Source organism: Phalacrocorax carbo, chromosome 3, assembly GCF_963921805.1.
Source record: "Phalacrocorax carbo chromosome 3, bPhaCar2.1, whole genome shotgun sequence".
Lineage (NCBI taxonomy): Eukaryota > Metazoa > Chordata > Aves > Suliformes > Phalacrocoracidae > Phalacrocorax > Phalacrocorax carbo.
Window position 1 is genome coordinate 101,318,665 of NC_087515.1, and position 25,684 is coordinate 101,344,348.

The 25,684-nt window shown below is 38.0% G+C and overlaps 1 protein-coding gene across 2 annotated transcripts in view; it reads right to left on the reverse strand.

Annotated features, from left to right (window-relative positions):
• Positions 1-25,684, reverse strand: part of PRIM2 (DNA primase subunit 2) — a 119,475-nt gene that overhangs the window by 80,228 nt on the left and 13,563 nt on the right. For both annotated transcript variants that reach the window (XM_064447856.1, XM_064447857.1), the window contains 2 exons: positions 11,397-11,492; positions 10,407-10,544 (listed from right to left, as the gene is read on the reverse strand). In XM_064447856.1, the coding sequence (XP_064303926.1) occupies positions 10,407-10,544; positions 11,397-11,492 (234 nt within the window). The remainder of the gene's footprint in view (positions 1-10,406; positions 10,545-11,396; positions 11,493-25,684) is intronic.

Genomic DNA, 25,684 nt, shown 5'->3' on the forward strand with positions numbered 1-25,684 from the left:
TGACTATATTTAAAAGTTTAAAAATAAATATTCAGTAAGTTTAAAAGGCATATTGCTACAGTTTTTCTTAAAAGAGTTCAAAACACTTGAGTTGTGCAATCAGTAAAATTAGTCGGTTTTTTAAGATCAGTCTTACAGAAGAATTTCTTTTAAATGCGTGTTGGCAAAGACACTTCTGAGATGAGGCTTGTGCATACTTTATTCTTACACTTGCTGCTTAAAGAAGTGCTCCAACCTCTAGAAAGATTCTATACATTAATTAACCAAGTGTTACCCGATACAACTATCAGTTGTTCAATTTATTTCATATCTGACTTTGAGCTACTGACAGTCATTTCCCATTTTTCCTTCTGACTGAAAAAAGAATTTAAGATTAGGTCCTTCCCCAATAGTCAGCCAATCTTTGTAGGAATGGCAAAAACACTAACATCACGTTATGTACATTCACTGGCTTAAGATATCGTAAAACTTTACTCAGGAGAATAGCCACTCTCCATATTTCACAGAGAAATGTATGGGTGGGGCGAAATCATGTAACTGGAAAGGTAATCACCACAATTTTTAGTAGTTCAACTTAATTCTTTTTGCCTGCTCCATAAACTTGCATTAAACCTTTTAAAACATCCTCTTCCTATCCCCCTACATTCCATATTTTTCACAGCCTGTAAGGGACTAGAAACTTGTCTCAACATTGTCGGCAGAACGGCTTGACTCCCAAGGCTTCACCACAACGGCAACTGAGGAAGTTCTACCCAGCAGGTACATATATATCTACATCTTGTTGTCTCAGAGCACACAGGCCCAGTCCTCTGCACATGCGCCTGGCCCCAGGGTCATCTTACAACATATGGGAGGGGGGCTTGGACCCCCTGGAACCCTCTGGAACCGTTGAGCACCCTCTAGTGACAATACTGCGCCTGCGCCCCACTGCCGAGTGGGAGGTGCGGCCGTGCAAACCAGCTCATGGGCTACGCAACGGGACAATGCTATAAAAGGCGGAAGCAGCGGAGACCAGTTGGAACGTTTCCCACCCCCACCCCCAGACTGAAGAGACATCGGACTGCGGGGACGCCGCAGAACCGTGGTGGTAGCTATTGTAACTCTCTCTTTTTCCTTTTTTTTTTTTTTTTTTTTTCCTCTCTTTCTTTCATTTTCTCTTGCATACTTGTTGGCGGCCAAATAAAGTGACTTGGCACTTGACTCCGTTTTGAGTCTTAATTCTGTTCCCGAGAATACAACAAACCTGGTCATGATAGCACATCCAATTGAACATCACTCAGAAGTTAAGCCCGGCCACCCCTAGCCACCCAGGATTATCTGAGGTTGGTTAGAAAGCAAGGGGGCTCAACTCCTGCCAAACTGTGCAAACCAACAGTGGATCGTGACACAGCCTTATCTTGCTGTTAATCCAAATTGTTCATTCAAACTTTAATCATAACTTAAGATACCACAGGTCTTAATTTAGGTCTCAAAATACCTTGCATGACTCCAGTTCTTTCTTGAACACGTAATCTGACGCTCACTGCTGTACCCATTGCTTTCAACAGCTACAAGACCTACTGATTTCACTGTGGCTACTCAAAACAGCAAGTGAGCATCTGTATTTGGTATGCTATAAAATATTTATTCTTTATAAACAAGGTAGAACTTTTTTGATATCTGTAGAGTAGGTTTATAAAAATGTGCAATATGGTAGCCTGAATTTAACATCTAACCAAGGATCACAAGAAGCAAGGGTTACAGACAATGGAGATAAAGAAAAATCCCCATGGTGAATGCAGGTGCATTTACTCTTGCATTGTGATTTTTTTCCATCATTAGAATCTCTTAGGATTGCATTGCCAAGTTTTCAAAACGTTCCTCTCCCCTTTACTTCCAAAACAGTTTTTAGAAAGGGAGCAAAGCAAGAAAATAATCACTTTGAAAAGCAAAAGCAAGGCAGGCCCTCTAAAGTGTAATGAAGAAATTGGGGGAAATCCCCCAAACCTCCACATTTCTTTCAACACACAAGGCTTGAGATTAACAGAAAGGATAAGTTGGAGCAAGAACAAGTCCAATTTTAGGAACTGGGCAAGGACATGTACTCCACAGAGCTTTCAAATAGAGGAAATTTTAATTTGTGTAACAGAAGTGATGAAATGAGTTACCAGAGGGGTTAGACAAAGCAGCAAGCAAGAGTAAGTGTATTATTTATATTCTACAGGAACTGCAAATATAGCATAAATACTTGCAAAGTTTAAGTCATAAACAATTTGAAAGTTAGGACAAAAGTGGCATGCTTTTCAGAAATGTTATAAAAATGTAGCTGTCAGGATTTGATCATGTTTCTTCAAAAATGTCAGTGAGGCAGCAATGTTGCTCTTCAACAACCATGAATATAAGAATCCATTTATTAAGTGCAGTGAATAACTGTTGTTTTCTAAAAGCAACTACATCACTTGAAAGAATTGGTTTAGACAAAGCACGTCTAAGATTTATGGTCCTTTACAGAATCCTGCAATGTTATAGGAAAGATTCAATATATTCATTTCAAGAGAAGTTTATGATTCACTGTACATGGCAGTGGTAGGTAAATTATGTCTCTTGAACCACACACAAAACTAGTAAGTGGTTGAAACTTGGATCCCAATAATGAACATCTATTAATGTATGGACAGGTGGGAAATCCAAGTCCCCACTAGCACAGAAGGGATTCAGCAAGCATTATTGAGATATATGGATCAAGTTTCCCCATGAAACAATTGCACACACAAATCAACCTCATTCCCCAGTGAAATACTGGAAGGCTGAGAAAAACACTAGGTACATCTTCACTGGCAGTCTTGATGGCCCCCTGTGCCACTCGAGGCCTGCTCCATTGATGGTCCACAGAAAACATCAGCTAGATCACTTATCAGTTAACTTCCAGAAACTTAACTAGTTTTCTCCAAGAAAAAGCCAGAGCACAGTTGACAAAATACTTTTTCATTGACTCCAGTGTAAACCAACTCCAGATAGCTACTACTACAGCTATCACTTAGCAACTGTCTATGGGTTGCAGAAGGCCGTAAGAAAATAGTCAGGAGAAAACTCAAATTTCTGACACAGAGTCGTCCTGAAATACAGGCTCCTGTTTACTTACCAACTGCATACACCATTACAGTTCTGACTATAGTGCATTGTTCTCAAGTTACTGTTACCAGCATGTTAATAAATTCTTGTCACATGACATTAAACGGATACTACATTAACTGACGCATTTCCAGGTTATCGCATCTATCACACAACACAGAAATAAAACTGTACTTCCTGCTACTATATATTCTATTCCAATAGTTCTTTTGAAATTTGGGGGACATCTCAATAGTTAAGCAAGCCTTCCACATGCTTCAAATCCTGTACATCTTTGTTAGTTTTACTACCATGAAACACCTACGTTGATTTGAAGATGGAAGTATTTCCATATAAATCAAACCAAACAGGACAATGCAGAGACCACAGCAATTGTTTATGCCACAGATTTATTACTTAACAAAATCTGATACTCTGTAGTAGATGCAAGAAGCAGATAGAAGGAACAGAAAGACAAAATGCTGAATACAGTCAAATTTCATTCAGCCTCCTAATATTATTTATAATTACTTTATGCTAATCTAAGTAGTCTCTAAAAGAAACACATGTACTTCAATTAGTAGAGGAGATAAAACACTGAAGGATGGATTTCAGAAAATAACCAACAGTGGGACAAGTTAAGGGGCCACGGCAAAAAGAAGGTCCACAAAGAAAAGTCCAATGAGTTTCCTTGTCTCGCAGGCAACCATTCCGCACACAGGCTTGAGTCCTCTGACACACAAACACAGACAGTCACTTCCCTCAACTTGGCTTCTCCCACTCAAAATACCACCATTTTATTCAGTAGACCTGTGCCTTAGGCAATGACCTTACAATATAATACTATTCAGAAGCGAAGACCAGCTGCTTCTCTGTAAAACTCTCAGAGCAAACTTTCATCTGAGAGATTCAGAGGACAAAGTCACTGTAATCACGTTTTACCCTGCACTGCCAAAGTTATTACCTTACTAACCTTGTATGTGCATATTATAAAGACCATCCATTTATGTTACAGTGAATTACTTTAAGTTAACACTGGGAACACAACACCTGAAATGAATTTCAAGTGACGAGACCATCATCAATCATACTTTCTCAACATTAATGCCACTACGTAAAGCCTTCTGCTTCACTGCTTGAAAACATAGGTGTTTTTGGAGGAAAATGTTTTGCAGGTAGTGCCATGTATACCGATACTTTTCCCAAATTAGCAGGTCCTTTGAACATACAGCATAAATCAACCGAGATAGCATATCTGACTAATATTTAATTTTAAAAGTTAAATCTTTACAAATACTACTAAAGCTAGAAGCAACTTACTTGATCCACATTTCTAACAATTTTGAGGATTACATCCCAAATAGGGAAAGGAATAAACAAAAAAATACATAAAAATTAGAAAACACCATTGAGGTCTTCCTTTTGTGCTAAGTCCTCAAAACCCAACAATTTAATTTGTAGACATTTTATCAGATTACACAAGATCATACTGCAAAGTAATAAGGTGTAGGCATTAAATTAAGAAGAAAAGTGCTACCAAAATGTACATATAAACATTGGGATCTTGATTTTATGGTACTAGTTTGTGTTATTTTCAGTTAATATTTTAAGTCACAAACAGCTAATTCCTATGTGATGTTCTGATAAAGTATTTTCACAAAAGCAACTTTTTGCAGTAGAGTTATAATACAAAGACCAGTCAAGTTATTACTTCAATTGCTAGGCTCAAGATAGGGGGAAAAGGGGGTTGATTTAGATACAAGTATGACAAGTCTACTGACAAAAACACCATTAGACTATGAATGGAAAGTTCAGTCAATGTTATCATCAATAGTTACAAGTCTTTGTAAAATAAACTCTTCAAACCCACAACAAAAGCACTCATGCTACACAGGAATATTTACACATTCACATTTGCTTGTAGCTTTAAAACATAATGTTCAACAAGCACTAAAACTGTAGGGTGAAGTATTTTCTGAACTGTAACATTCATTAAGATAAGAATGACATAATGATTCAATCTAGTTGATGCTAACACCTGTTGTCCCAGTCAGAGTCAGGTTTTTCAGTATCTATTATCCCCACCTCTGGAATTTATCCAAGAGCCATTTCAGAGGACGAGAGCAGGAAAACGGAGAAGCTAACATGACTGCGTGAGCTGCAATCAGAGTGCTGAGCCTCCTTTCCTCCAGTATCCAACCTCAGCAGATCTACAAGCCTAGAGACTGAAAATTAAAAGAACAGCCAAGGTTAACCCACCGCAACCTAAGGGCCAAACTCCCCCCCAGCTGCTCGCTCACTTCCCCTCCTCATCGGGGCAGGATGAGAAAGCTCACGGGTAGTGATAAAGACAGGGAGATTGATTACCAATTATGACTGCAGGCAAAACAGACTCGACTTGGGGAAAATTAATGTAATTTACTGTCAATTAAAATAAACTCAGGTAGTGAGAAACAGAGACAAACATTAAAACAACACCTCTCCTCCCCTCTCTCCTGAGCCAAACTTCACTCTTCACTCGACTCCTCCACCTCCCACCCCAAGAAGCGCAGGGGGCAGGGACAGCTACAGTAACAGCTTCTCTCTGCAGCTCCTACCCACTCACATATTTCCCCTGCTCTGGCATGGTCTTCCTCCCATGAGTCCTTTGGGGGGGTGGGAAATCTGCTTCAGCATGGGCTCTCCACGGGTTGTGTTCCTTCAGGAACTCTCCACCTGCTCCAGTGTGGGGTCCTCACCGGTGCCACGAAGATCTGCTCCAGCATTATGGAGCTACTCCTCTGACCTTGGTAGTCCCTCTGCTGCTTCTCACTCCTTCTGGTTCCCTCCTCCTCTCTCTGTGTAGTAGATTGCCCTTTCTGAAACACTTTTCAACAGAGGCACCACCACCATGGCTGCAGGGCTCCGCTAGGTTGGAGCCGGCTGGAACCGGCCGTGTCCCACACAGGGAAGCCCCGGCCGCTCCTCACAGAGGCCTCCCTGCACTCCCCAGTGCTGCCAGCGCCTGGGCACCTGCACCCAGTACACAGGTGTAGTCAAGACTACTAGTGCTATTTTAAATAATAAAAAGAGGATTTTATGTTGCTCAACCTAAAACCATAATCTCTATATAAAGGATTTTCTGATCAATCACACAGGAGAGTATTTGTATCAGACACTACTGATACTATGAGAAAAGCAGTTCAAAACACCTAAACATATCTTCAGAAATTATGTCATTTCTGGGGATCAGACATTACAGGGAAGCTCACACTGAACACTGCAACACTTTGAGCAGGTGGGAGACATTGTCCACCCCTCCACCCGTTGCGGCTAACCACAAGGGGCAGGAATTGTGGAAGGAAACTGCTGCCTAATGCAAACTCCTGTTCAAACAAGTTAGACAACTGCTAATGTAATATTAAGTCATTTTCTCAATTATTTGAGGACACTACTGATAAAGGCAAGTCCTAGCCAATGATTCAGCAGCCTCTTCTTTCCTTTCCTCACTTTGTCCCATTCCAGATTTCTCCGGAGCAATCCTCCTTTGTGCAGTGCCGACTGTAACACTGATATGGGCCTGCGGGTCTGAACCATGACACTAAGCCAAATCTTCTGATTTCAAGAAATCAAAAATTAAAACAACTATCCTCAAAAAAGGAGATCCAATACTGCCAATAATTTCACAGCCTAAGAATAACTATACTGTAGTTATAGTATAACTATAAGCTATAACTGAAATTACCAAAATGCAGCATAGCATTACTGCAGAAATGTCTGTGTATTAGGGTGAACACAGTGAAATGCTCATGAATAAAATATAATGCAATTTGAATTAATAAATGTTTGCTTTAAGTTATAAAGCAATTGTAGAGCTAATACTACAACTTACACAAAATACAGAACAAGTTTAGGCTTTCTATGGTTTAATCATCATTAATGGCACAAAGGAAATTATTTACTCTCGAATGGGTCAGAGAATACAGAAAGATAGTCCTTGTAGTATTGATTTTGCACATAAAATGAACTCTTTCAGTTGCATTTGCAATTGTCAAGAAGGCTTGAATAGTATTAACTCCCCCTATTAATTGAGCCTCAAGGAATAGCCACATAGTCAAGATGTCAAACTTATTTTTAAAGGATGAAACAAAACATATGACTGTTTAGTGGGATTGACTAGTAAGCAATTAAAGCATAACTATGACTAAACTGAATTTGTGCCAGTGTCAACATAAAACTTTTTTTTAAAAAAGTCAGTACTATGAATTATTTACTGTCCTCCCGAAGCTCAGCACCAACACATCAATTCACTCTCATCATATTCCTCCTTTACAACCCCAGCTAAAATCACCCTGTAACATGCAGGACGGTGGCAACATGAGCCTGCAATGTAGTGAGCAACATAGCAAGGCTATGTGACCACCCAAATTATTCAATGCTTTGGAGACCTAGAAAGAGTAGCTTTTGCACGAGCACACTCGCATAAAATATAACAGCTTCAGAGCACCTTGGAAAAGACATGGCAGGCCTTCACCATGAAATCGTATCTGTGTAGGGACAAGTCCTTGCAAAAACCTGTCTGCGCAACTGCTTGGATTAGCACCAAACAACCTCTGAGAGGCAAAACATGCATCACAGTACAAATAATCAATAACACTACACAAAAAACCCACACTGGATAACTATGCTGCTTTAACTTTGAAGAATTGAACCATAAATGAGAGCCGTAAAAAAGATTCCTCAAAACTACATCCCTGAAAGACCTTCTTTCAACAATCCACATTCAGGATATTTTGTTCCTTAGAAGCTTAGACTGTCAAAGACGGAAGTATTGGCCAAAGTCAAACTACCCCACAGAAGATGCAAGTATCTAGCTTGATTTTGTGACCCTGTGAAGATACAACCCCCTTCTTTAAAAATAGCATTCAATCCTAATTTGGATTATCATACCATTAAGATCTTCAACTCTCAAATTCTTACAAAACAAGGATTGTCCATTAGAAAGTGCTGAGAACAAAAGGCGAATAGCCAGATGCTGCAAAAAGACTAAAACATAATCCCAAAAGCACACATAAGTAATGCTTACCAAAGTAGTAATGTTATCAAAATAAAATTAAGAGACAAATTAAATAACAAATTAGTGATGCTGTTTAAGGCTCTGTTACTTCTTGATTAAGTTTGGCCATGATGCACAACTGCTGTGCAAAGTCATGAAGACCTCTGTACTACCACAGTGCCTGAAATTCAGCATATTTCTCTTGATTGATGTCTCCTTTGCAGCAGACACATTCTAACATCCATGTGCTACAAAAGCATTACCAAGCACTACTAAGTCAGCTGTACTTGCAGAATTTAGGCCTAGATCAAACAGTGTTTCAACAACTGCTTTCCACAAACAATACTGGAAGTGTGCTACTGTGTCATCACTTCTATTGAAACATGCCTCTTCACTCCAGATAAGGCTGAGGAAGATCTTTAAAGATTATCCTCCTAATTTGTATGTTGTGGAACAGCAGCCATTACCATTTTTAAAGATTTTTTAAAACATTCCTTATGTACAATTCTTTCTTTAAAAGTGTATTCTTGTAGTTTCACTATTGTTTTGCTACAGTGAAAACTACACTAATTTTCCAGCTACCAAGTGTCACACTCCAATTATGCCTCTGTTTGGTATAACAGAATAACATTAGATTGACCTGCTGGATTTTTTGCCCTCATTTCCAAACGACTCAGTTTAATAATATTCTTAGCATGTCTTCACAGTGCACTGTGTGCACTAAAATTAGCTGAAACAGCTTATTAAATGTGGTTTCGGAACTAAGTTAGTAATCAAAACCCCACAACTTCAGTCAGGAACTTTGGAATAGGACAGAAGTCATTAATCTTCTTTACTCCTTACTCTGAAAATACGGCAAACTTTAATAAACAAAATGTATGTATTAAAACTAAAAACTAATACAAAACAGAAATACTGCTATGTTTGAAGTTATTGCAGTTCTACAGAAGATAGTTTTTGAAGCTCATGAGAGCGTTAAAATTTCTAAACCATGATTGCAGAGGATGATGTAAAGAAGTACTTTACTATAAAGCAGCCATTGGCTTTAACACAGTAATCTGGGTTAAATGAATTATACATAGGATAGTGTGTTTTCTTAAAAAAAAGTTGCAGATTTTTTTCTCAAACTGAAAAGTCAGGTAGCCTACTTATTACCGTTCCACTGTTTTTCAGGCTTCTCCTCAGCTACTCACAAAACTGGCAAATTCCAGAAGTCCACAAAGCTTCTCAGAAGTCCTCTTTAAGTAGATGTAGGTAACCGGCGCACTTAGCCACGTTTTTATGGAATACATTCATTGTTTTTTAAATCCCACACAAGTGTTATCAGCTTTCAGCAAGGACATTATGCATCAACACATCTCTAGTTGCAGTTGTATTAAAGAGTGCTAATGGAAATGTACACATAAGAGTATCACCATTTTTACTGCATGTTAAATAATTCCAGTTATATTCAAAATTAACAAATTAGAAAATTAGCATAATGGCAGCTTCTTAAAGGAATACATTTTTACTTCACACTGTTTTTTTACTAAAAACTCATGGTCAACCTTGATATTAATGTGGCACAGCAATATAACGCTTTGAAAACCTTTTTAAAAAGCAGTTCAAACTACCTTCATGTTACTCAATGCTATATTTTCTAGGACTAAAATTCTGTGCATTATACATGATCACCAACTTTTAAACCCTGTGAAGAGGTTGTAAAACTAGCAATTCCTAAATTGATCACCAAATTACTAACAGAAGAATATTCACATACAGTATTTACCATAGTAGTCCTAACTAGATTTGATACCTCAAACATTCATACCATGAAGACTTTATTTTACCTGACATGTTCTGACTTACCCTCATTTCAATTTTTACTAACAAAAAAGAACCACAAATCACTATTTTACTTGTTTCAACAAAAAGCTGTTGCAAAACATTGTGGGATAAAAGATCAATACGAAGAGAAAAAACAGTCGTCTGTACAGGTTAACATTTTGAATGGAAAGCCACATTACTCTCTATGTGGGAAACAATTTTAAAATCCCCTAGCAGAAACTTCTTTACAACGCACATCACATGCTAAATTCCATCTAAACTTTATGAACTCTCCACTTATGATGAACTTTTATTTAGTGCTGTCAGCACTTTTGATAGGGTTTCTGGTATTCTCCAGATAGAAGCAGATAAATTTAAAAATCCAAAAGGCCTCTGCCCAAGACTGTCACTAAACAATGGAACACAAGTTGTTTAAAAAAAAAAAAATAAATAAATCAGACTTTATCAGACTTACCGCCAGGGCTTTAGATAACTTTGTTCTATAGTTACTCAAAACAATTGCATCAATGTCCTTAAGTGGCACATATGCAAAGCCATCTTTAATAAACACTCTTCTGGCTCTAAATAGATCCACAGCATCTGCAAGTCCAACCTGAGAAAGAAGAAAAACCCACACTGTGGAACAGCAAAATAAAGCAGTAATGATGTTTATAACTCTAAGATTCAAGATAGATGAGTAAAGCTGTAAGTCATTCTCTGTCTTTTAACAAAGCTCTATCCAGGCAAAATGCAAAGATTTTTAAATTTTATGTTGACTTTGGAATAGCTGATCATTACTTCAGTGGAAAAATATGGTTTACTTACAGAAAGTCATGCAACTAGGCAAAATAAGCTACTTTAACATTTGTGTCTATGGTTATTAGTTAATTATGTAGCTTTGCATCACTGATTTGATATTTGAAAATGGACGTCTGTTTCAGGCATCTTGAAATATTTGATTCATGTAAGCTACATATAAAAGGTCTTGGAAGCAGATCTGGAACCCAACCAACTTTGCTCCAAAGAAGAATCAGTGGGCTACATTACATACTTCTTTCCTCCCCGCTTGCTCTCTTGCAAAAAGAATTTCAGACTAATACGATCAGACCAAACCTAGTTTCAGCAACAGATGTTTGAGAACATCTCCATCCTGAATGGTCTGCCAGCCAGGCAAGTTAAGTCATTTGTCTGGGAAATGTTAAAAACTTAAGACTGTTTTTGTGGCAAAAGGCAAGGGATGACAGAAGAGGACCCAGGGCATTAATAGTAGTTTAAAGTTCCCTTCATTCTCCCAGACCCTCCTTCTACCCTTATACTGACATGCAGAGGAAGACACTTATTAGTCTCAGTTAATTTAGATACTTTAACCGTTAGCAACAGTATTTTGTAAACTTAAAATTAGTAACTCCAAGTTTAACTGAAAGAGAATGAATGCAAATCTGTGGAACTTACAATTTCTACTTACCTTATAGAACATTTGTTCTTTTACTTTAGACATATTGAGGCCAGGGGTTGATGTATACAGCTCATATGCCAATTCATTTTTCAGGTCTTCACTAATCTAAAATTAAGAGCTTGTTTTAAAACTGCTGAAATATTTTAGAGTAAGGTGCGGTTTTTTAATTAATGTGAGCTAAAAGATTACTTAATCTGTAAATATATCATCACTGTAGTTGAAAAGGGAAATGGAATTACATATTCAGCAAGTGATCACTAATAATAAATTAAGCAGAAACCAGCAAAACACTAGTGGTCAGCAGTGTTAAATAACCTTCCTTCTGAACCAGTAGTGCAGATTTTAAAACACAACAATTTTAAACATTAACACTAGAACTATAAACCACACTTTTTAGAAGTCAACTTCTCCAAAATAACATTTGTGACAATGCCTGCTCATATCTAGATTTACTGTATGCATTAAAACAAAGCATGATGACTTAATGGCAATTGCTAAGGACTAAAACAACTTCCAGATTTTTAACAAAACCTTCAGTTTCACCTCATTTTTAAATCCAGACCTTTAAAAAAAATGACATATCTTATTTTTATGGATTTATCTCTCTCTTCTTTTTTTTTGACGAGCAAGAACAATGGTATACTACTTATTCTCCAAATGTTAGTGCTTTTTCAGTTCTTGAAACAGGTAAGTTAAGCAGCAAAGCTATACTTTAACAACTTGAAGCAAAAATTTCTGGCTTAAAAAATCATGGACAATGTTACACTTCCTAATATCAAAACTTAAATACTGCATATGCATAAATATGTATATTATGCTTCTTGACTATTAATAACGCAAATACAGCAGAACAGCCACACTTATAGTTACCATATTGTAATGTTTTTACTAGTCAATAAATCATTTCTGGGTTTTATTCAAAAGTAAAACATTAACAACACAGTTCAAAATCAAATTATTCGGCTTTAAATCATGATTAAGCTGAGGCTTTAAAATCTGAAAAAAAGTAATGAATAAACAAAATTTAAATCATCAATAATCCACTCTGATAAAACAGAACATACGTGCTGGTAATCCAGCAATGATATCTAGTAACTTAACTGCATGCAGCAACAGTCTTAAATACTTGCACGGGATGTTCTTGATAAGTATAATGGAAGTAATCCCTGACTGGAAGGTATTAAATGTGAAGGAACACACAATACCTTCCCAGAACACAGAGGGACGGCAAAGTAGAACACATTGTGTGACACTGCTCTACAGAAACTGGACACATCCTCTAATCCCTATGGAGAAGTGATAGAAGGCTGCAGTCAAGATAGCTTTTAGAGACTAGTCAGGAACCAAACCAAGGCTATCACGTGCAACAGATATCCAGACTCCAAACACAAGATAAAAAAGGCACTCGGTGTCCTTCCTTTTGAAGGAAAGGAAGGGGCACAAGCAGTTCAGTTTCTTCTCTGAATAGGGCAAAATATCTAATTTGTTGACTAACATGCCTATGCATTTAAATGGGCATTTAATAAAAACTTTTTTCCTTCATCACAGTTGAAAAAACAAGGAAAATGAAACAAAAAGAAGTCTTAGCATCATAGAATACCAGGTTGGAAGGGACCTCAAGGATCATCTGGTCCAACCCTTCTTGGCAAAAGCACAGTCTAGACAAGATGGCCCAGCACCCTGTCCAGCTGAATCTTAAAAGCACCCATGCTGGGGAAATTCGTAGGAAGGACCCTTTAAGTTCAGACTTGGAGGAGCAGCTCAGCAAATTGGCTCTATGAAAGCGATTTGATAGATGCATACAAAATGGCCAAGGCAGTGATGTCTAGAAAGCTTATGGTTACCCTGTTCACATCTTGATGTAATCTGTAGTACTTTCTCAGGAAAATCAGCTATAAAAAATAATAATAAATCTGCCAGCAAGGAGAAGAATGTAACTTTGAAGACAGAGGAAATACACAATAGCATTATATTCCGGCATGTGAAAATCACAGAATCACAGAATGGCAGGGGTTGGAAGGGACCTCTGGAGATCATCTTGTCCAACCCCCCTGCTTGAGCAGGGACACCTAGAGCAGGGGCACAGGAACACATCCAGGCGGGTTTTGAATGTCTCCAGGGAAGGAGACTCCACAACCTCCCTGGGCAGCCTGTGCCACTGCTCTGGCACCCTCACAGGAAAGATGTTTTTTCTCGTATTGAGGTGGAACTTCCTGTGTTCCAACTTGTGCCCGTTGCCTCTTGTCCTGTCATCACGCATTATTGAAAAGAGCCTAGTCCCATCATCCTGACACCCACCCTTCAGATATTTATAAGTATTGATGAAATCCCCCCTCAGTCTTCTCTTCTCCAGGCTAAACAAACCCAAGTCTCTCAGCCTTTCCTCATATGGGAGATGCTCCAGTCCCCTCATCACCCTGGTAGCTCTCCGCTGGACTTGCTCAAGCAGTTCCCTGTCCTTCTTAAACTAGGGGGTCCAAAACTGGACACAGTACTCCAAATGTGGTCTCAGTAGGGCAGAGTAGATGGGGAGGATAACCTCCCTCGACCTGCTGGCCACCCTCCTTTTAATGCAGCCCAGGATACTGTTGGCCTTCTTGGCCACAAGGGCACATTGCTGGCTCAGGGTCACCTTGTTGCCCACCAGCACACCCAGGTCCTTCTCAACAGAGCTGCTTTCCAGTAGTTCAGCCCCCAGCCTGTCCTGGTGCCTGAGGTTGTTTCTCCCCAGGTGCAGGACCCTACACTTTCCCTTGTTGAATTTCAAGGGGCTCCTCTTGGCCCACCTCTCCAGCCTGTCCAGGTCTCGCTGAATGGCAGCACAGCCTTCTGATGTATCAGTCACTCCCCCCAGCTTGGTACCATCTGCAAACTTGCTGAGGGGCCACTCTATCCCATCATCCAGGTCATTGATGAATATGCTGAACAGGACTGGACCCAGCACAGACCCCTGGGGAACACCACTACTGACAGGCCTCCATCCAGACTCCGCTCCATTGATCACGACCCTCTGAGCTCTGCCGTACAGCCAGTTCTCAATCCACCTCACTGTCCACTCATCCAACCCACACTTCCAACTCACACATCCAACTCACACTTGCCTGTGAGAAGGCTATGGGAGACAGTGTTGAATGCCTTACTGAAGTGGAGATAGACAACATCCACTGCTCTCCCTTCGTCGACCCAGCCAGTCACACTATCGTAGAAGGCTATCAGGTTGGTCAAGCATGATGTTCCCTTGGTGAATCCATGCCGACAATTTCTGATAACGTTCTTGCCCTCTACATGCCTGGAGATGACCTCCAGGATGAACTGCTCTATCACCTTTCCAGGGATGGAGGTGAGGCTGACTGGCCTATAGTTCCCCAAAATCTAACGCTCGAGGGAAAAAACAGCCTGAGAGGTAACCATATTTCTTTAACAAAGTAGCAGTATCAAAACAATTAAATGTGTTTTCAAAAATTATGAGAAAACACTTTCTATAAAATACTCTCATAACAACCTTATTTTTGTTAGTCTTCAAAAGATTCCTGCTTTTCGAACATGACACCCTGGAACTACATACAAACTTCAAACAGTGCTAGCAAAACCCTGATACTCCTTCCAGATGATATAGTTCTTGTTTAAATAAGTATAAATCTAAGTCACCGCATCAGCCTGCAAACTTGTCTTTCATCTAGTATAGACCAAACTTTTAATTTTAATTCCAGGATAGTGACTTCAATTTTTCCAAATGTAACAGTTTCATGCTTTCTGAATAGTAATTGCTTAAGAGCCCAGTCTACCATGTCATTCCAAACCCTTGGTGAAACTGTCTTTGAATAAAAAGGGTACAACATATGGCATAGCTATAGTGGTTACAATTGCATTATTTCTCCTAGGATATCTCACTAAAGAAACATCAAACTGAGCCAAGGACGGGTTTTTTGTTTGTTTTGTTTTGTTTATTTTACAGAAAGCCATTTTACAAACAGACTTGCAATATTGGGGAGGAGAATGAGAAGAGGGAAAGGCAAGTACTCCTTGCTTATTTCTCAAAAAACAATTAGCTCATTTTCACCAACAAAACCATTTTATTCAGTATTACATTTCAATGGTTTTTTAAATCTTTTAATATAAACATAAAATAATTATACTGACTCCAAACTTCACAAGCTGTCTAGACCCTTCTTGATTAGTAATTTGACTATATCAATCTTGTACAGATGTAATATCACAGTGATTTTAAGTTTTCTTGCATCTCACTAGCAAAAAAATTTAACACTGTTGGGGTAAAGGTGATCCTGGTGAAACCTGCAGAAAAACAGGTTAACGGGCCATGACTAAAGATTTGGATAAGATTGTGGCAGCATTATTAAAAAAAAACAGTTTCACCAGAAATTGTATTTTTAAACACAAATATTATTGCAAAATAACATCTATTAGACAAATAATGCTTATAAGGCTGTTAAATAACTTACTTCTTACAGCGTCAAGTATCTTAGAGGTTAGGCAAACCTTCAGCAGCCCTACAAACACTTTGCTCCTTGCCTTTTCACCAAATTCCCATTTCCTTCATGTTTTCAGTTAATGGAGAGAGAGGAAGAAGAAACGAGGATATCCCCAGCCCCTAACTAAAGCTGGGAGATGATGCCAGAGCACATTTGAAAATAAAACTTGCTTCCCTAAAGACCAGGACATTAAAAATAACCTTGCACTGGCATTAAGGATTTCACCACTTTCACATGAAATTGTGTAAAACTGACTGAAGAAGCAATGCAATGAAAATAAGCTCCTTATAGTCTAAACTCAGACTCAACCTTTCAGTTAGGTCATGCCTGTACCTCTGTATATACAGCATCATGAAACATGTATCCAAAATTTTCTTGGTTCATGGAAGCTGGAAAAGCTTTTCTTTTCTTCCCCCCCCCTTTTTTTGTTTTAATTTTAATAAGAACACTACAGTTCATACATTTAATAATTTCATCCCTAAAATGGCACCCACAAGAACACATTCTAGTAATCATTAAAAAATTAGAATTAAATACCTCTTTTAGGATTCTAATCAAGATTGGAAAGACAAGCAGACTGCATAACTTTTTACAGCACTCAGTGATGTTTGTCAGATAAAATACTGGGATGTTGAAAAGATTAAAAAAGAAAACTCAGAGTTCTTCTGAGGGTGTCATTTGGTGCTCACCTGACTCTCACACTGAACTGATTCAACTCACCCCACAGAAGACAGCTCACTAGTTTTGCCTCACTAGTACGTTACCAGTTTAATAAACTGAAACTGCTGATCACCAAGTCAGTCCAAGGTACAAGCCAAGAACATGAACACCAGGAAAAGGATCTTCCCTTTTTGGTGACAGCGGGTCATGTATCATAGCTTGAAACAATTCAACACTTCATCATAAGTTTTTAAGTCTTAGAAAAATTAGAAAAATCAAGACATGAAAAGGGAAGGCATGAGAGGAAAGGCAGAAAGCAAGGATTTAGGATGAGCTGCATTATTTCCAGTTTTCCTGCTTTCTACATACAATTTATTCACTGATTTTAATCACAGAATTGTCCTGGAAACACAAAGACACATAAATTTAGATTAAAATATGAATAATTTAATACATAAGGCTTGGTTAAACAAACACGGGCAGTGAGGCAGTCCAAAAACTTCAAAATAAATTTGGTATCCCTACTCTGTTTTAATGAAGAGATAAAGATGCATGCACACATTATACATATACATGCACAACTACTTAATTTTGGTGTCCCTTACTGGTAGACGTAGAAACAAGAACTTAACACACAAGCCTTTTCCCTTTCCAAGGCTCAGCTTCAGGTATTTACATGCACACATCACTGGTGTCCTTAGAAAGTGAACTTTTTAAACCTTGCTTTTAGTCATTGAGCAGCTGGTACTCAAATGGCACAACACCCTTCTCAGAAAGAGATGGTGTCAGTCTCTCAACACTGTGCTATATTGCAATTTTAAGTATCAAACAGACAAAACCATAATTTCCTAATCAATCTTCACCATTGTCACACAGCACAGTACAAACTAAGCTAGAACTAGAATACGAAAGTATTAACTTAGATATCATTAAATTTAAGAATCTAAGTTTAATGTGTGGTTAATGAATACTAGCTTGATTAGGAAAGGACATGATTCCCAGCTGTCCTACCAATTAATAGTACAAAAAGCCTTAAATAAAATCTTCAAGGCTCATAAATCTGCTGTTCAAGAATCTGATTACAATGTTTCTTAAGAGATATCAATTCCATTTTGGCTGTGCGCAAATTAATTAAGAAGAAATTTGTATTTCCCATGGTACTACACCTTACTATTTTAGCTCAAATTCAGATTGCTGGCATTCCTGAAAATACAAAGGGCTGTGCTTGGAATTATTAGATATTCTTATCCATTGACTGAAATGTTGATTGGGTTTGGTTTTTGTTTGTTTTGTTTTTGGGTTTTTTCCCAAGTCTGGAGTGGACATGGAAACGACATTTTATGGCTCTTCCTCAACTATGGAGCTAATTCACAGTTACCATAAATCACAGAGAAACTCAGTGACACAGGTCCAGTTTCCTACATTCCTGACTAATATTTCCCTACATCCATGAAAAGGAAAGCTAAACAAAAGAACTACTACAGATTACTCTAGAAACATCACCACATACATATTAGAGTCACATATGACTGAAATGCTAATGGAAGATCCTGATGAGAAATACAGCAAAAATTTTTCTTTCTTTTACAAATCAGGATGCTAATGACAGACTCAATTTTACAGAAACTTGTTAACAAACGTTTCTCTAGATTCAGTCACAGGATTAGTAGGGAAACAGTATTTCAGTGTTTACAGACCATTTTATGAGGCTTACGTCCAAAGCAGCAGCTAGTAAATTCTACTTGCAGTGTAATTACATCCTGCACAAACTATCCTACCAGCTTTTATGCTGTTGTACTAAGGAACAATATAAACATTTCCAAAGTTACTGCATTCACTGCTATGTGAATAAAAAATTCATTTTGGAAACATTCTTAACCTCAACCACTACAAAAGAACTTAACACCTCGATTATCAAAAAAATTTATTTTCTTCTTGAATAACATATGGATATAATTTTGTAAAATACACTGTTGACGCCCCAATTTTCTCTTCCTTTATGCCCCAAAAGAACATCTAAAATATTTATAGAAAAAGAGAGGACACTTGATGACACCATTCTCCTTGTCTATACTAAGTTTCCTCCAGGAATCCAAAATTGCTAAGAACCGAGGGCCTACAAGGATCAAGTTAGGACTTGCTATTCTTTCATCATTTCCAAGCCATTAGAAAAATGGCAGTCAAGTGTCACCCGGTCAACCACTTTCTGGTACAGCTGCCATTTCACATTATTTTAGAAGCCCAGGGCTACAGCACAGCATCTGCTTCAGGATTCAGACTGTACTCCAAATGTTGTTTTCAGCTAGATTAGGAGGAAGGATGTTTTCATTCATCATCTCATTTTTATTGCAGCCTTTTCTGCAATTTTTATTTCAAAGCATGTCACACTTTTGAAGCTGGAAGAGAATGCACTTCAGTACAGGAAGACTGTGCATAGTACCCAGTACAGAAGGCTTCAAACTTACAGTGGCCTTTAAAGGTCCTATTTAAAATCAAACAATGAACAAAGCTATTTAATAAGAATCATACTGTTCTAATGCACTAAAGGGGCATAAGTAACGGTACAGTTTGTGCTTTAGTTTGGCTTTAGTTTCACAAGTCAATTTTAAGCAATAAAAGCTACCTTCTAAGGTATTTAGATTTCTGCAGATAATCAGCATCTGTTTCTAATCAAACTGAGATGATTACCAAATTAAAACTTTTAATTAGCATTTTGTGTAATTTACAAACTGTTGTTCATTATGTTTATGAAGGTGACGAGGGACATCCCCAGTAGCTATATATTCTTCAATCACATTTATTACTTAATTCCACAATTTTATAGAACATCACCAACACCATATGTGCAAATACATGCAACTAGAATTACTGCAGCAGAACACTAGCTTTCTCCATGACTAACAACAGAGTCATGCTTATAGTTCAAGGGTCCACTAGAGAAGGGTAAAATAAAGACCCCTCCCCATCCACCCTGCCAGTGCACAAAAAAATGGCAAGTGCACATTCTCCTCTCCCTCCATCCAACGCTTCTCCCTCTTACATTTGAGATGTACTTATATTCTCCTGTGAATCAAGCTTTATTAAAAATCTTTATATGAGAATACTATCATTCGTTTTAAGCCTTAATGTTTTAATCAAACCTCACCCCATCTACCCATCCTTCGCAATGGTAACTCACTAGAATACTCACATTGCTTTGCAATCAACCAAATGATTTTATGGGACTGCTTGGCAAAAGACATTACTTCACTATTACTTTGCAAAAACAGACCTGCCAGTTGGCTTACCAAATCCTCAGGCTGCCATGCAAGAGCCTAAATAGTACTACCTACTGGCTGAACTGGATTCCCACACTGCTAATCATTCTGAGGAAAGAAGTCTCCCCAGGATTTTCTTCCCCTAATACATAACTACAGTCAAAGAAGAGGTAGCCATAAGCCTAGAGATCAATGGGCTTGTTTTCTTTATCTGGGATGAAAAAAAAAATTCTTAGAAAAGGAACAGTCAATTCTGCAACGAATAAGCCACTTCTTTTCGTTTAAGTTAAACCTATCTTCTGAAACTTGCATGATTAAACTGAGAAATTTATTACTTCATTTGAAATGAGATGCTTTAGGATGAAAGGGACTGGTTACATTTTTAAAGTGCTAATGGTATACATGTTTCACTGTCATTTAAACAAGCCCTAGCATTTTACAAAAAAAGAAATTAAAAAAAAAAAACCCCAACCTAATCCTAAGTCTTTCCACATACCGTTTTGTTTCTATTATGATTTTAAGCATGGAGCCAGGTGACAGAATACATATTTTTATCTTAACTTTGGCAATAAGGCACTACTTCCCACTTAGACATGCATCACTTCTGACCTTTGCTGTCACCTGTAAGACAAGCATTGCTGGTTTTCAAGCAAAGGAACAAATGTAAGATACAAGTAGCAGGAAACTAAGATAAAATTCAGAATCATTTCCTTCACAAATGCCAACCTGCAGCCTACGTGGACATAGTTACTGTTTTAGCTTGGCGTAAGTTTCTACATAGTGAAATTAGCCTCTAGACAGTTTCCACTTTTAAGCATTTTTTTCCCCATCCTGTTCAGGAAAGGAAGAAAGATTATTTCACGCTTCTGAAATGCAAAGGTATAAACCCAATCAGACAAGCATTTTGGTTTATTCACCTGGTACCAAAATGAATAATTACAGTCACAGCCTTTTAGTGGCTAGACAGGATATTGAGTACTTTCTTTCACCTATATCTGTCCTCATTAAGGATACAAACTAGTCGCATTCCTATTAGTCCAAATCTGACTTTAGGATATCCCATACCCAAAAAAGGCAGTCATAAAATATTCTTTCAAGAAGCTGAACTACAAATATTTATACAACTGCCCCACTACTGAGACAAATGCTTTTGAAGAAAGCATAACAGTGATATCAGAAAGTCTCTCACAGGAGTGCTCTGATCATAAAAATGGAAATTAAAGAAGTTTAATTTCTACTGCTTAAAGCTGCTAAAAAAGTACTTCAACTGCAACATCAAAGAAGAGCTACTGTGGAAAAAAAATTAACTCCATTAATGCATTTTGCTCCTTCCTTTTATTTTGCTGTTCTTATTCTTTCCTCTCTCGTGCTGACAGATGCACTACAGAGCATTAGCTCCCCCAGCTGTCTATTCCCATCTGCTGTTCCTTCCCCATTCCTATGATTCAAAACATGGTATTAAAATAATGCACTTTATAACAGCACTAAAAAAAATTAAGATGGTTAATTTTGCAACAACTGGCAGTTACCCAGAAGAAGTCATCTAATGTTGAAGTTATAAAAAAAAGTCATAATATTTTTTAAATTTCAAGAGGCTTTTCAGAGGTGAAGAAGTTCTAAGATAATTTAAACAGGATCTTTTATGCCCTGTGGAGAGAAAACTGCAACACAGAAGGATGTATTCAAGAAGAAATATACTCTACTTTGCAGTTTATTTCTTCTGCACACTGTGGAAAGATAACACAGAACAGAAGCATTGCAGGGAATCTAAATTCAATTATATATCATCCTTACACCACAGATAAAGATATGATAATAACTATTAATTTTCATTTCTTGTGGAAGCAACAAAGAGGAAATATGCCTATTTCAAAGAATGAACAGTCTGAAGATGAAGGAAGGGTCACAGGAAGTCAGAACAGTCAAGATGATGAATGAACATCACTGAAAAATATATTTAGGATACAACTTTGTATTCTATTCCACTCCACATTCCAGTATATCAAGCTAAACTCCTGGAAAGGTACAGCAACAAGTCAAAGCATCTGATAGTACTTAGGAAAAAACACAGGGCATCAGTAAAAGCTCACATGGATCTGCCAAAAAAACAAACTGCGTTAAGTCAATCGCACTGCCTGTATGACAGTGCAACAGACCTCAGGGACAGAGGAAAAAGCAGGTGTCATATTGCGTCAAACGCCCTTAAAGTCACTCTCATAAGACACTTTCACGTGAAATGACCAAACAATCCCACTGAATCTCCTATAACCTGGCACAAAACCAACTGGAAGAGCCATGCATGGAAAAATTTAACTCAAAAATAGAAGGATATATTAAGCTAAGTTCCACAATTGTTTAAACTGAAATTGTATAATTTAGTTACTAGCTTGTACATTAAAATAGGAGCAAATTACATATTTAAATGCCATGAGGCTGAGGAGACTGCAATGGCTCAGGAGGGATCAGACAAGACCTAGAACTGAAGGCTGTATTTCAGCAGAAACATTGCAAGGTTCTACATCTGAGCCAGTTCTGTACAAAGAGCTGACTAACAGAGCGCTGAGAAGAGTTGTGAGACCTCCCCACCTCCAGCTTGGGAGTTGCTATATCATGCTATATGATGGGGGGAAAACACAAAGAATACGTTAATTGAATCTCCACGTCATCTTAGAATTGGTTCACCTGGAATATTCTGACCAGCTGACACTGCCCTTAAAAAAAAAAGTTGCCCCATTAACAAAATGGCAAAGGACACCCACAGAAAGGCTAAAAGAAGAAACAACCAGAAAGCATAACAAGATTCCTTTTGTGTGCAGAAGGCAAATACAAAGGGGGGGGGGGGGGGGGGGGGGCGGAACACCACAGACCAAAACACACCAAACACACCACCTTTCTCAATTAGTGTATAGAACAAGAAGAAATAGACTTGCATTACTGTAAGGTAGAGTTAGGTTTGACATTAGGGACAAAGAGTTTTAAGGAAATTAAAGCAGGAGAATGATGACCACCACTGTGAGACATGAACGTACAGGTGCCGGGGACTTTGCAAGCAAAGCTGTGAAGCTTTCATGCACAAGGCAAATGAAAAAACTGTCATCTTCAAAGTGCTATTGAAAGAGTCAAAGACAACAAGATAAGAAATACATAGGGTTTTGAAAGCAACCACAGAACATTTTGGTCCACATGAACAGAAGAGAGACCCTTAAACAGCCCCCAGAGAGAGACAAAGTCTGACTGGTTAAGATGAACAAGTTTCATGGCAAGTTTTCACAGGAACCAAGTGGAAAGGAACCATAAGTTCACTGCCTCTTCCAAATCAATACAAGATATATCACCGACCTACAGAGACCTTCAGCTGCAGATGCTGAAAGGACAGATCTTTCATATGGTGTCTAAGAACAAGTGGTAGGTCTTGGACAGTTAAAATTATGCAAGGCAAAGCAAACAAAAGGCTGAAATTCAGATTGAGGGCTTCAAAGGAGATACTTCTGACAATGCCAAGTAGTAAATGGTGTTCTAAGGAAAAGTACAGCTTTGCTACACTAAACATAAGCTAGGAGAACATCCAAAAAAGGAAGTGGGAAAGACAAAGCTAATGGAAAGCAAAGAGCCACTAGGGAAAAAGTATTTTTAACTAATAGGTAAGGGTTGAGACCATAGTAACAGTGATATCACACATCTACGTAGAAGAAGAAAACTAAGAACTGAATCCTATTGCCCTCACCACAGAAACAGAACGCCTAGGTTAAAAGAAAATAAAATACCACAGCCATACACAATGAGAGAGAGAAGCATGACTGGGGAGACTAGAAAGTAGTTTCAGTAGGGGAAGAAAAAGCTGGAGCTGAGAAACACAAGAAGGACGTGAAGTGCAGGTTAGAACAAAGCAAAAGCAAGCATTATAACTGCTCCATACAGTTAATTTAGCGATGAAGTACTGAGTAAGATATTGGCAGGAAGGATCACTACTTGAAGCCAGACAGTGAATTGTTAAGTTTTCTTCAAAATTTAAATCCTGTCAAAAGAAAAATTATGAACAGCTTAAGCACATTATCAGTTTCACTGATGCAGACTACAGCGTGGAAGAATGTCCAAGAATTTAAGAGCAAAATTAGGCACCATTTCTGCTGAGATGTGTACGCAGGAAGTAGGAATGCAAGATGCTTAGGTGGATGAGTTACAGCGGGTTACTTTGTGATAGGAGGAGGACTAGCCTGATTCGAGAAACAGGAGAGAACTGGAAAATGAGTATGGCAGACATATGCCAGGAATTAGAAGTTAAAGGCCCCAGAATATGCATCAGGTGTCTAAAAATGCATTACACAAGTGACAGTTCTATAAGAAAAGTTTTATGGAAAGGCAATGAAGAGGAAAGTTCTGTTCATTGTCATTTTAGGGAACAGAAGGATTGAGCCACAGCTGAGGAAAAAGTCAAATCCATGGAAAGAAGGAAGTGTTAATAATTATAGAAATTAACATGTAAGTTAAATTCACAAAGAATGAAAAGAAAGATAATTTAGACTTCTGCTAGTAGTTTTCCTTTAAGGAAACATTACTCCAAATCCTAATTTACAGTAACTGGCACGTTAGTTGCGAGTCCAGAGGACTCCACTTCTAACAATTGAGCAAAGCTAGGATAGCAATATGACTAGGTATCTTTTGACCCACTTTCTCCTTTAATGCCATAAAGTACAAGTTGGCTTATATGAGAGGGAAAAAAAGTGTAAATAAAACTCTGAAGAGAATACTCTCGTCACTTTTCCAAAATATCTTAAGACAACTGCTGAAAGAAGCAGAATATATTAGAGGTGCTTATTTATATTTCAGAAGTGTGCAAAAATTCAACCTAAGATCAAGGCGTTACTGTGCAATATGGCATGCATAGACACAGCCTTGAAGGGCAAGAAAAAGATAAGCAGCATACAGAACAAAGGAAAGAATACATTTACTCCATTTTCATGGCTGCAGGTTATCATTGTCATGATTACCTACTTCCCCAGTGTTAGGTCTTGTAAGACCAAATACGTGAACAATAGGAAGCTCAACCCTTCAGTTCAGGAATTTCTAGAAACACCAATGACCCAGCTACCTTGTAGTTTTCCTCAAACTTACGGATGCATTGAATGCTTTTCAATAACAACTTGTGACAGTTGCCATAAATACTCTGATTACCTAAAAAAGGCTATCAAAACGTCAAATCAATAAACTAAGATCTACCTCGCACTATGAAGGTCTAAAAGCACTATTATAAAAAAGAAATGTAAGTATGGTCATTTCTCAAGGACTTCCGATATGGACACGCACAGCCAGCTGCAAGAAAAAAGGGAAAGGACAAGTGAAAAGGTTGGGATAGGAACAGGGGGACCAATGAACTGCATACATAGCAGGGCATGTGGAAACCACACAGACAAACAATCTCACTGATAAAGCTACCTGAGAAAATGGGGCTTGGGTATAATGTCAACTGACTTCAAACAGGTCTTGTATCGCAATCTGGCAGAAATAAAATCAGGCACTCCTAACTTAACAAAGGAAAACATCAGATGCCCACAGATGTGGCAAGAAAGAAAAGTTACTTTCTAGGAAAAGCCCACGTGTCACCTGTAAAACCATTTATTTTATGTAATTCCTTCATATACTGAAGAATTTACTTTGAGATTAAAATATTTTCTTCAATGACTATAGTATTTAGAACATTCACTGTATTTCCCTTTTAATATCTTAAAAATCTATATTAGTGGCTTTTACTGCCAGAAACTGTCAGGCATCATAGCTGTAATTACTCATTTATAGTAAGATTTTAATGCTTTAATCTCCTAAATTAATGTAAATCTCAACTGCACACCTGTGTTTGCGTATTCTCTTTGATGGGCTGTCACCTTAAATGTCA